Source organism: Bison bison, unplaced genomic scaffold, assembly GCF_000754665.1.
Source record: "Bison bison bison isolate TAMUID 2011002044 unplaced genomic scaffold, Bison_UMD1.0 scf7180017864033, whole genome shotgun sequence".
NCBI lineage: Eukaryota > Metazoa > Chordata > Mammalia > Artiodactyla > Bovidae > Bison > Bison bison.
Window position 1 is genome coordinate 1,297,356 of NW_011494605.1, and position 13,028 is coordinate 1,310,383.

General features: G+C 37.2%; 1 protein-coding gene across 1 annotated transcript in view; it reads right to left on the reverse strand.

Moving 5' to 3' along the window:
• Positions 1-1,856: 1,856 nt before the first annotated feature.
• Positions 1,857-13,028, reverse strand: part of LOC104984631 (putative selection and upkeep of intraepithelial T-cells protein 1 homolog) — a 41,455-nt gene continuing 30,283 nt past the window's right edge. Inside the window, exons 3-7 of the mRNA XM_010834455.1 lie at positions 8,447-8,794; positions 7,829-8,110; positions 4,997-5,161; positions 3,180-3,287; positions 1,857-1,873 (exon numbers count right to left, since the gene is read on the reverse strand). Of these exons, the coding sequence (XP_010832757.1) occupies positions 1,857-1,873; positions 3,180-3,287; positions 4,997-5,161; positions 7,829-8,110; positions 8,447-8,794 (920 nt within the window). The remainder of the gene's footprint in view (positions 1,874-3,179; positions 3,288-4,996; positions 5,162-7,828; positions 8,111-8,446; positions 8,795-13,028) is intronic.

The following is a 13,028-nucleotide window of genomic DNA, read 5'->3' on the forward strand; positions in this document are numbered from 1 at the left end:
AGTCCATGGGGTCACAGAGTTGGACACGATTTAGCAACTGAACAACAATAACCCGTGGAACTCATGCCTGGTACCTTATGTGATAAAAGAGTAGAGATGTCATTAAGTTATGAATCTCAAGGTAGCATATTATCCTGGATTATCTGGGTGGGCCCAATTCAATCACAAGTACTCTGAGAGGGGCGCAGAAATTTACTTTATACACAGAGGAGAAGACAATGTGAAGATACAGCTGAGAGAGTTTTTTAAATGTATTTCTACTGTCTTTGAAAATGTAAGAAATAATCCGTTAACCAAGAAATGCAAGGAATGCAGCTCTAGAAACTGTAAAAGGCAAGAAAATGGATTCTCCCTAGACGTTCTGAAGGGATTGCAGGTTTTGTGACATATTGGATTTAGCCCAGTGAAATCCACTGTAGACTTTTGACCTCCAGAACTGTAAGATAATAAATGTATGTTGCTTTAAGATACTAAATCTGTGGTAAGTTGGTACAGTGGCCACAGGAAAAACTTTTGTGCTTCAAATAACATCATCAGGGGGAATTCCCTGGTGGTTTAGTGGTTAGGACTTGGTGCTGTCCCTGCTGTGAGGCCAGGTTCAATCCCTTTTCAGGGAACTAAGATCCCACAATCTGTGCAGTATAACCAGACACCAAAAAAAGAAAAAGAAAAAAAGGGGAAAGAACACTATTGGGAAGCAAAAGGATAACCTACAGAATGTGGAGCGCAGAGGCAAGTCATGTATCTGATAAAGACTATGTATCCAGAATATATAAAGAAATACAAGCCAACAGTTAAAAGACAAGTAACACAATTTAAAAATTGGCAAATGATTTAGACATTTATCCAAAGAAAACATGCAAATAGCTGATAAGTACAAGAAAATCTCTTCAATGTCTTTGCTTATTAGAGAATTGAAAATAAAAAATCACATAGAGCAATGCTTGAGCTCAGCAAAAGAATGACATACCATATGGCTAACAGTGAAAGATATACAATAATAAGTGGTGAGAATATGTAGAAGTGCTGGTGAGAATTTCAAATAGTAAAGCCAATTTGGAAAATATTTTAGCAGGTATAAAAAAATGTGAAACATAGAATTAATGTGATCCAGGAATTGCATTCCTAGGTGTATATCTAAGAGGAATGAAGACATATATCCACTCAAAATATTATACTTGAATATTCATAATGGAATTATTAACAATAATCAAAATTGGAAACAAACCAAGAAACATTATTGACTGATAAGTGAATGAACAAAATGTTCTATATTTATATGATGGAATATTATTCAGCAATAGAAAGGAATGAAGATTTGATACATATTAAAATATGAATAGACATTTAAAACATATGCTAAATGAAAGAAGTCAGTCAAAAATGAGTAAATATCATTTGATTCCACTTATATGAAATGCTCAGGAAGAGCAAATTAAAACCGAGATGAGATACCACTGAACACACTAGCTAAAATTAGAAAGATGGAGGGAAACCCAAAGTGGAAAACATGAGGAATAAATGTTCTCTTATCCATTGCAGATGATGTGTGAAACAGTACACACAGTTTAGTGGTTTCTTATAAAGTCAAAAAATTCACCTAACGCATGATTCCACGGTTGCTCAGTAGTAAAGAATCCGCCTGCCAAAGCAGCAGACATGGGTTCAGTCCCTGGGTGGGGAAGAAATGGCAACCCACTCCAGTAGTTTTGCCTGGAAAATCCCATTGAGAGAGGAGCCTGCTGGGCTAAAGTCCATGGAGCACAAAAAAGTAGGACATGACTGAGCAACTAAACAACAGCATATGATCTGGTTTAATTCCTAAGCATTTATTTAAAAGAAATTGCTGACCACAGCTAGGTGATCATTAAACCTGAGGAGGGAAAAACCTTTACAATCAGAAATAATTTATATTTCCTTGGGCAGCTCTTGTAAAGACTCAGTTGGTCTATACCCTGGTTTGTTGGCTCCTCATGTCTACTTCTACAGAATCCTCAGGAGTGTTTTGACTTAGTTCAAATTAAGAAGTCCAGAGGAATTTTGGCTTAGGTCGACTATTTTTCTCAAACATCATATTCAAGTGCTTGGTTTGTTTATACAAACATTAATTTTCCTCTTGGTAATAGAAAGTAGGGTCTTTCCATCCACTGATTTGGTAACTTCTGAGGCAAGGTTTGCAATTTTCAGTGGACAGATTAGAAATATAGGACTGTGCATGTTGTGGTTCAAGGCTGCCTAGCATGAGGAAGGGAGGAGAGGGAACCGAGAAAGTTCTACTAGTGACCATCCTAATTCTCTAAAATTTTCTTCTGTGGTTTGACAGGAATGCCTCAAGTAAAATAAAGGGTTTCTTTGCCTTGGTTAGATGGCAATTGTCTCGTACATACACATTCCTTAGAAATCTCTAAATTATGAACTGCCAAGTGCTAAAATCATTTTTTGAATACCATTTTATTAGTTTATCAATTTCACCTCTAAATGATGACCATATTTCGTAATAGTCCAAGGAAAGAAAGTGAAAGTCACTCAGTTGTGTCTGACTCTTTGAGACCCCATGGACTACACAGTCCATGGAATTCTCCAGGGCAGAATACTGGAGTGGATAGCCTTTCCCTTATCCAGGGGATCTTCCCAACCCAGAAATTGAACCGGGATCTCCTGCATTGCAGGTGGATTCTTTACCAACTGAGCTACCAGAGAAGCCCAAGGAAAGAATCATAAGCTTCCTGAGACTGCATGTAGATTTAAGAGGTATATGTGAGCACTGCAATTGGATTCATGTTAACATTATATTTTCAAAGTAGACTCTAAGCCTCAAAGAGATAAGAAACATTGACCTAGAGTCATGAATGTACACCAACAACGGCATAGTAAATTGGTGGCCGGACCCAGTCATGTTTTCTGAAGCCAGAATGTTTCTTATTCCTTATGGCAGAAGGAGTTATGTCCTTAAGCGCAGTTGAAAACACTGGTGGCAGTCAAAGCAGCTTCAGTCTTTGACACCCGCAATAATCAGTGTCAGAATTTGGTCCTCTGAGATGTCACCTAAACTGTTGATCTTCCTGGTTATGAGGAAAAAGTCATACAGCTCTTGCTAAACAACACCAAGAAAACAGATATCCAGGGAAAGGAGATTTGTTAAGCTCTTAGTAGTAGTCACCACGATTAACCCCATTTACCTCGTTTCCGGAACTTCAGATATATAACGAGCATTCCAGAAAAGGCCAAAAGACATGGTAATTGAGTGATGCTTGAGCTCAACCAACCGAGGAAGTCATATGGGAACACTAGAACAGAGAGTTCGTATTAATGAAAGAGGGACGCAGGGATATGGGTTACCATTGACCCAAGAACCATTATAAGAAAAAGCACAGTCATTGGTTCATGCCCACTCAACCTAGGTAGGGCTAGGATGTGAGTTTACTTTGTGGGTGGTGGCTGACCCTAGTAAAACTGGACTTATGGACACAGCAGAACTAAGAGGAGTTTTTTTCCCTAATTCTCACCACCTAATCTAGCACTGAATTAGTCTCGGGGAACCGAACAGATGCCCTGGGGTCTTCATTAGATTTCTGGGAGTTCTGAGGGTTGTGAGACTAGACAGATGGAGCAGTGGTGACACTGAGGTGACTGAAAGAAGAAAACACGCTTTAAACCCCTCAGCGTTAATTTCCCTGTCAAGGGGCTTATTTCTACAAGTTTAACAGAAATAATTAAACTGTTTTACCATATATTACTAAAATAGTTATTCTTTGATCTCTATCAACTTTCAGAAGAAAATAACCAGAAATAATGAGATACTCCTCAAAGAAGCTCAGTTGAAGTAAAATTATGACCTCAAGCCTTTAAAAGATTTTCCTGGGGAAGACAGAGAAGAGCCACTCATTGTGATGTAATTGGTAGAAATCATGGATCAATAGATTTTATTTCCAAAATGAAGAAAATTCCCCTGGTAACTATGGAATAGGCATGTTTCCTGAGTTTATAACCTCCTCAATCATTAAGGTGTGCAAACAGAAACCTGAAACCAGTTACTGCAAATAAGCATAATGACTGGAGCATGAGGATTGGAACCAGAGACATCTGCCTTCCAGGCTTGGCTCTATCACTTATGAGCTCTGATTTGTGACATTTTCATCTATAAAATGGTGACAATAAAAGCAAGTCTTTAGGATTAATTTAGGTGACTTTGGTAAAATGAATATTATTGATACAATGCCTAGCATAAGGTAGGCACCCAATAAATGTGGTACAGGGTTTTATGGACTAGGTAGGGAAACGGGTCCAACAGATTATATCTTCCCCCTTGACTCATCTCCTTTAAAATTGTCTAGAGTCAATTGCTAGATTCACATCCCCCATCTAGCAGCTTACACAACTATATAGAATCTATTTTGCCTGGACAGAAGTTGGGAAAAGAATTGTCTTTAAAATTGTTCTATGTCTTTTTACCTAATAGGTCACTATCATTCAGTGATATGTTCACTCAGAAGGATGATACATTCATTCAGTTTAACCACAAAACCAGATGGAAGAGTCTGGTTGTAAAGGACTTGTTGGTTTCGAGACCTATTTCTTTTTCATGTTGACATTATTTAAGTTCTAAGAGGGAGATGGTATCTTGAAAGTTAATGAGAATCTATATAAGCAAAAAGACTATCATCAAATTAAGTGTATTCTAGAGCAAGACTCATAGGATTCACCCATCACAAAGTGATTTTGAGTGAGGCAGACACTGGATTCACTTCATGTTGACTGAATATTTACTTAAGACAGAAAGCACTTACCTTGAGGGCATAGAACTAACTGTGGGTCTGAACCACTCAGGAAACATCTATACTGACCTCGTTCCTAAAACAGCATTGTCCTGAGAAGTTCCTAATTAAGAGATGTGAAGTTCATTTCTAAAGTGAGAAACAAGCCCTAAATCTTCCTATGATTGGCATTCATTGACAAATGTTGTACAGCTTTGCCTAAAACACCCCATGTGACTTACACATCACTTTAAGACAGATTCTCTTAGTGACTCCACACTGGTTGCAGCAGTTATCTCCATTTGTGAAACACTGACAACAAAGGAGCACAATAGCCAAAAACAACATCACGAACAGAAGCAATACAGAGAATGTCATCCAAATGTGATCTGGGTAAAACAGGTCATCTGAAAGAAAGGGCAGAGCCATTTGAAGATCAATAAACCCACAACATGGAGCACCATTGGATTGGGAATTTTACTGCTGATAAAGCAAGATTCTCTTTCAGGTCCTGTTTTTCTTCACTGTTTTTGTATGTGGGTTGGGGCTAAAGTTCACTGGAGCTGTTTTAGTGGCAATACAGAGCCTGGAATTGAGTTTGTTCGGGGGGTAGAATTTAACTTGAGGCTATAGTTGATAGAAGGAAGTCTCTTTCTCTCTCCCCCAGCCTCACTCTCGCTCTCGTTTCTTATTAACAATCCCAGTGCAAATGCTTCCTAATTATAAAGGAAACAAGCAGAATCCTGTACACCCTGCTTGTGGTTGAGAAGCTCAGTGGCTATAAGACAGCCTCAAAACTGTCTCTAGTGAGTTCTTAGGGTGTAAAGATAATGGAGACAAATAGATATTTCTTTACTTTTATGATCTGCACTTCTTGATAAAGTGAGGTTGCTCAGTCGTGTCTGACTCTTTGCGACCCCATGGACTATAGCCTACCAGGTTCCTCAGTCCATGGAATTTTCCAGGCAAGAATACTGGAGTGGGTTGCCATTTCCTTCTCCAGGGGATCTTCCCAACCCAGGGATCAAACCCAAGTCTCCCGCATTTCAGGCAGACGCTTTATCATCTGAGCCACCAGGGAAGCCCTTCTTGATAAGGTCTCTTTAATATTAGGATTATATGGTATATCCCTTAAAAATGTTTATTGTTTCACTTTTAACCTTTGACTTCTAACCTATATGTAATTTATTTCTGTATATAATTCTATGTATGTTTTTTCTTCCAGAAATATAGACAATTATTCCAACATCTTATAGGAACTTTTTCATTTTTTTCGATGCACTAAACTTTATACTTCATAATTTGTTATACTGTTTTTTTTATGATTTGAATCTCTTTCTGCCCTTCTTAGTTTTTAGCATTGATACAATGGCCTACTCCTGTGATGGTACATAATGTTCTATGGTTGGAAATAACCACAAACTGTTTAACATTTATTCACAATTACTTTATTATAGTCAGTCAGTTTTTAATCTGATAAAGGAAATTCTTCCTCATTTTTAAAATTATTATTGCTAAATTTACAGATATTCATTTTTCCATACTAACTTCAAACTTACCTTATCCAACATATTTTTAAAGACTTCCAAGAGATTTCTATCTGGAATGTCTTTAAATAAATAATTATAATAATTTTGGTTTATTTTTGTCTTCAAGGAGGTGAATATTCTTGTTAAAAACTGACTATTTCTCCACAAATATTTATCTCTTTTTGAGGTCTTTTAGGCAGAATATGTGCTATATTTCATAGTCCTGTATTTACCTTGTGATGAAATTTTGTGGCTAATGTTAAGCACATGTCACTTTTTCCAGATTTTCCTTGGGATTGAGTTTCTTATTATTAGTCCTTGTTCTAGTTCCCAATTAAGGAAATTCATCATCCATAAATATACACCTTTGGGTTGCATATTTACCACATACTTGATATTTTTTAATATTAGCAACTGCATTTGAGAGGCTAGTTTTTCAGGGAAAATAAAGCTTACCTGGCAGTGTTTTTGTAGATTTCATATTTATTTTATATTTAATTTTTAATCTGTATGAATATGTGTGAATTGGATAAAAGTCTGAGAGCTTTTTATATGGGATGCGAAAAGTTGTAACAATATTGTTCACACAGCCTATGAAAGCCATTTTTTTCAAAATTATTATTACATGATTCAACTTTAAATACTAATTTAATTGCTTATGATACAGTTTTTTCTCACATATTATGTTTATGTTATAGCCTATTCCAATTTGAATCCTATCTGAAACTAATAATTGAATATACATGCATGCGTGCATGCATGTTCAGTCGTGTCTGACTCTTTGCTACCCCAGGAACTGTAGCCCACCAGGCTCCTCTGTCCTTGGGATTTCCCAGGCAAGAATACTTGAGTGAGTTGCCATTTCCTACTCTAGGGAATGTTCCTGACCCAGGGATCAAACACACATCTCCTGCGTCTCCTGCATTGGCAGGTGGATTTTTACCACTGTGCCACCTGGAAAGCCCAAATATATCTATATAATGCTTCTAATTTGAATAAGAAACAACTATCTTTAGTGAAACAATAAGAAACATTTGAAAGATTTAAAACAGGTTCTGAAGAAAATTCTTCTTTACCATTGATAAAAGAGATGAAAACAAATGCTTCTAAATATTCAATTTTGCCTGCTGTGTTTATGTGTTTTCCTCCTATCTGTCTCCCTATTCCTACTCAGATAATTTGCAGATTTCTCTTAGTCCTCTAAAGGACATCTAAAAGGTGAATGCTCCGAAATTCAGTTCTAGGAACCTGTTTTTTTTTATTTTTCCTATCCTTATTCACTTTGTATCTTGTCCAATTCCATTGTTTTAAATATTCTTCTTAAAGACATTCACATATGTTTCAAGCCTGGTCTCCTCCATAGAACTTTAAACTCACTAACTAACTCCCAGTTGATATTTCCCTTGCAAGTCTTATCTCTAAGATAGGCTCATTTCACAAACTTCCCCATCTCAGGAGATGAAAACATTTTTTCATGACTCAAATTATCCTATTAATTTTTCTTTATGTTGATATATTGACAACGAAACTCTGACAAACACTCACCAGCCAGGATAATATTTGTTCGTTTCTCTTCACCTGTTAGAGGATTGCGAATGTAGCAAGTCATGTTGCCCCATGACTGGTTCCTAAGGACAAGAGTCATCTTCATGTGAAACAATCTGGCTCCATCCTGTGAATAGGATTTTGATGAATGTGGAACTATCTCTCCTCTGCTGTCTCTGCACTCCATCTGGGGCTTTGGGAACCACCCTCCTGAGTTATAATCCACTGTGAGTCCCTCAATGCCAGGAGCCTGAACATGGATTTGTGTTTCCAAGCCTAATGCTGGGGGAAATGGGACAGAAAGATCAAGACAGTTGTTGCTTTGAGGTTGGATTGGAAATCTGAAAAGAGTCTCATTAACATCGTGATCTTCAACAGAAGAAGAGGCAATACTCAAATTCACATCCAAATTAAAGTTAGGCAAATTCTGATCACTCTGCATTGTCTGTCCACTACATAGTATATTCTTGCATTAGATAAATAGATTTTTCTTATTATAGTATTTGAAACATGTTTGAAAGTGTGAAAAAATAAAAAGAAACATTGATTCATTTTCATATATTTCAGCTTACAGGGTCACAAGGGCATTGGTATGCAACATTCCACCATGAAACTTACCTGCTATGCTCAGATTCATGCTGGCCACATTATTAATGCCACTACCTTTAAATGAACACTGATATGATCCATCATCAGAAACACTGATATTATGAAGTCTGAGCATCACCTTGCCCTGTCTAATGGCCTCATTCACAAACTCTGTGCGGTTCACATATTCTGGGGCAGCTTCTCCATTCACTTCATGGCCATCCCTGTATAGGTGAACAAGTTTGGAATTGTCCCCTCTGAACCAGCGCACCTCCATGCGCTCTGCACTTTGTGGTGGGGACAACTGGCAGCTGAGCTCAGCGTGTCCTCCTACTGTAGCCACCAAGTGTCTCGCGGGAATGGTTACTGTCCAGTTTTCTGTGGAAGAAGGTAGAAAACCAGGATACACATTAGGCCAACAACTTCTTCGTTGCTACACATTGTAGGAGACACTGAGTTCTTATCATCTGACCTGGCCATTCTAAATGTCCAGCTATGACTATATCCCTTTCTAAACATCTCACTACAAAAAAATCAACTAGACACAGAAGAAGTATGTAATGAAGGAAATGAGAGGCAAAAAGCTATGAAATATACAAGAATAAAAATACCAGAAGAAGTTCATTATTTTAAATGTAAATGGACTAAACTCTCCAATTAGCAGACAGAGTTGGGAGAAGGGATAAAAACTCATGATACAACTAGGTATTGTCTGCAAAAGACTCCCTTTAGATCCAAAGACTTGAATAAGTCGCCAAGAGTTGGACACGACTGAGCGACTGATCTGATCTGATCTGATCTGAAAAGGATGGAAAAAGTTATTCAGTGCAAATAGTAACCAAAACAGAACATGCCTTGCTATAGTAATATCATGCAAAATAGGCTTTCTCCCCAGCTTTACTGAAGAATAATTGACAAAAATCAGTCCTTAATATTCATTGGAAGGACTGATGCCAAAGCTGAAGTTCCAATACGTTGGCCACCTGATGCAAAGAGTCAACTCATTAGAAAAGACCTCGATGCTGGGAAAGATTGGAGGTGGGAGGAGAAGGGGACAACAGAAGATGAGATGGTTGGATGGCATCACCAACTCGATGGACATGAGTTTGAGCAAGCTCCAGGAGTTGGTGATGGACAGGGAGGCCTGACATGCTGCAGTCCATGGGGTTGCAAAGAGTTGGACATGACTGAGTGACTGAACTGAACTAACAAAAAATTGTATATTTAAAGTGTATAGTTCTCAGTCATTATTGTTTCAAATATTTCTTCTATTTCTTTCTCTTTTTCTTTTTGTATTAGCATTCCATTTTATTTTTTTAGTTGTCCCACATTTTTTAGATTTTTCTCTTCCATTTTTTTTTTTTTTTACTCTTTCTCTGGTTTTCTTTTTTTTTAATTTAAATTTATTTGTTTTAATTGCAGGCTAATTACTTTACTATATTGTATTGGTTTTGCCATACATCAGCATGAATCGGCCACAGGTATACACGTGTTCCCCATCCTGAAACCCCCTCCCACCTCCCTCCCCGTACCATCCCTCTGGGTCATCCCAGTGCACCAGCCCCAAGCATCCTGTATCCTGCATCGAACCTGGACTGGCAATTCATTTCTTATATGATATTATACATGCCGTTTCTCAAATCAATGCCATTCTCCCAAATCATCCCACCCTCTCCCTCTCCCACAGAGTCCAAAAGACTCTTCTATACATCTGTGTCTCTTTTGCTGTCTTGCATACAGGGTTATCATTACCATCTTTCTAAATTCCATATGTACGTGTTAGTGTACTGTATTGGTGTTTTTCTTTCTGGCTTACTTCACTCTGTATAATAGGCTCCAGTTTCATCCACCTCATTAGAACTGATTCAAATGTATTCTTTTTAATGGCTGAGTAATACTCCATTGTGTATATGTACCACTGCTTTCTTATCATTTCATCTGCTGATGGACATATAGGTTGCTTCCATGTCCTGACTATTACAAACAGCACTGTGATGAACATTGGGGTACACGTGTCTTTTTCAGTTCTGGTTTCCTCGGTGTGTATGCCCAGCAGTGGGATTGCTGGATCATAAGGCAGTTCTATTTCCAGTTTTTTAAGGAATCTCCACACTGTTCTCCATAGTGGCTGTACTAGTTTGCATTCCCACCAACAGTGTAAGAGGGTTCCCTTTTCTCCACACCCTCTCCAGCATTTTATTGCTTGTAGACTTTTGGATCGCAGCCATTCTGACTGGTGTGAAATGGTACCTCATAGTGGTTTTGATTTGCATTTCTCTGATAATAAGTGATGTTGAGCATCTTTTCATGTGTTTGTTAGCAATCTGTATGTCTACTTTGGAGAAATGTCTATTTAGTTCTTTGGCCCATTTTTTGATTGGGTCATTTATTTTTCTGGAATTGAGTTGCAGGAGTTGCTTGTATATTTTTGAGATTAGTTGTTTGTTAGTTGCTTCATTTGGTATTATTTTTTCCCATTCTGAAGGCTGTCTTTTCACCTTGCTTATAGTTTCTTTTGTTGTGCAGAAGCTTTAAATTTAATTAGGTCCCATTTGTTTATTTTTGCTTTTATTTCCAATATTCTGGGGGGTGGGTCATAGAGGATCCTGCTGTGATTTATGTCAGAGAGTGTTTTTCCTATGTTCTCCTCTAAGAGTTTCATAGTTTCAAGTCTTATGTTTAGATCTTTAATCCATTTTGAGTTTATTTTTGTGTATGGTGTTAGAAAGTGTTCTAGTTTCATTCTTTTACAAGTGGTTGACCAGTTTTCCCAGCACCACTTGTTAAAGAGATTGTCTTTTTTCCATTGTATATTCTTGCCTCCTTTGTCAAAGATAAGGTGTCTATAGGTACGTGGGTTTATCTCTGGACTTTCTATTTTGTTCCATTGTTCTATATTTCTGTCTGTGCCAGTACTATATTGTCTTGATGACTGTGGCTTTGAAGTAGAGCCTGAAATCAGGCAGGTTGATTCCTCCACTTCCATTCTTCTTTCTCAAGATTGCTTTGGCTATTCAAGGTTTTTTGTTTTCCATACAAATTGTGAAATTATTTGGTCTAGCTCTGTGAAAAATACCGTTGGTAGCTTGATAGGGATTGCATTGAATCTATAGATTGCTTTGGGTAGTATACTCATTTTCACTATATTGATTCTTCCAATCATGAACATGGTATATTTCTCCATCTATTAGTGTCCTCTTTGATTTCTTTCACCAGTGTTTTACAGTTTTCTATATATAGGTCTTTAGTTTCTTTAGGTAGATATATTCCTAAGTATTTTATTCTTTTCATTGCAATGGTGAATGGAATTGTTTCCTTAATTTCTCTTTCTATTTTCTCATTATTAGTGTATAGGAATGCAAGGGATTTCTGTGTGTTGACTTTATATCCTGCAACTTTACTATATTCATTGATTAGCTCTAGTAATTTTCTGGTGTAGTCTTTAGGGTTTTCTATGTAGAGGATCATGTCATCTGCAAACAGTGAGTTTTACTTCCTCTTTTCCAACTTGGATTCCTTTTATTTCTTTTTCTGCTCTGATTGATGTGGCCAAAACTTCCAGAACTATGTTGAATAGCAGTGGTGAAAGTGGGCACCCTTGTCTTGTTCCTGACTTTAGGGGAAATGCTTTCAGTTTTTCACCATTGAGGATAATGTTTGCTGTGGGTTTGTCATATATAGCTTTTATTATGTTGAGGTATGTTCCTTCTATTCCTGCTTTCTGGAGAGTTTTTATCATAAATGGATGTTGAATTTTGTCAAAGGTTTTCTCTGCATCTATTGAGATAATCATATGGCTTTTATTTTTCAATTTGTTAATGTGGTGAATTACATTGATTGATTTGTGGATATTGAAGAATCCTTGCATCCCTGGGATAAAGCCCACTTGGTCATGGTATATGATCTTTGTAATGTGTTGTTGGATTCTGATTGCTAGAATTTTGTTAAGGATTTTTGCATCTATGTTCATCAGTGATATTGGCCTGTAGTTTTCTTTTTTTGTGGGATCTTTGTCAGGTTTTGGTATTAGGGTGATGGTGGCCTCATAGAATGAGTTTGGAAGTTTGCCTTCCTCTGCAATTTTCTGGAAGAGTTTGAGTAGGATAGGTGTTAGCTCTTCTCTAAATTTTTGGTAGAATTCAGCTGTGAAGCCATCTGGACATGGGCTTTTGTTTGCTGGACGATTTCTGATTACAGTTTCAATTTCCATGCTTGTGATGGGTCTGTTAAGATTTTCTATTTCTTCCTGGTTCAGTTTTGGAAAAGTTGTACTTTTCTAAGAATTTGTCCATTTCTTCCCAGTTGTCCATTTTATTGGCATATAATTGCTGATAGTAGTCTTTTATGATTCTTCGTACTTCTGTGTTGTCTGTTGTGATCTCTCCATTTTCATTTCTAATTTTATTGATTTGATTTTTCTCCCTTTGTTTCTTGATGGGTCTGGCTAATGGTTTGTCAATTTTATTTATCCTTTCAAAGAACCAACTTTTGGCTTTGTTGATTTTTGCTATGGTCACTTTTGTTTCTTTTGCATTTATTTCTGCCCTAATTTTTAAGGTTTCTTTCCTTCTACTAACCCTGGGGTTCTTCATTTCTTCCTTTTCTAGTTGCT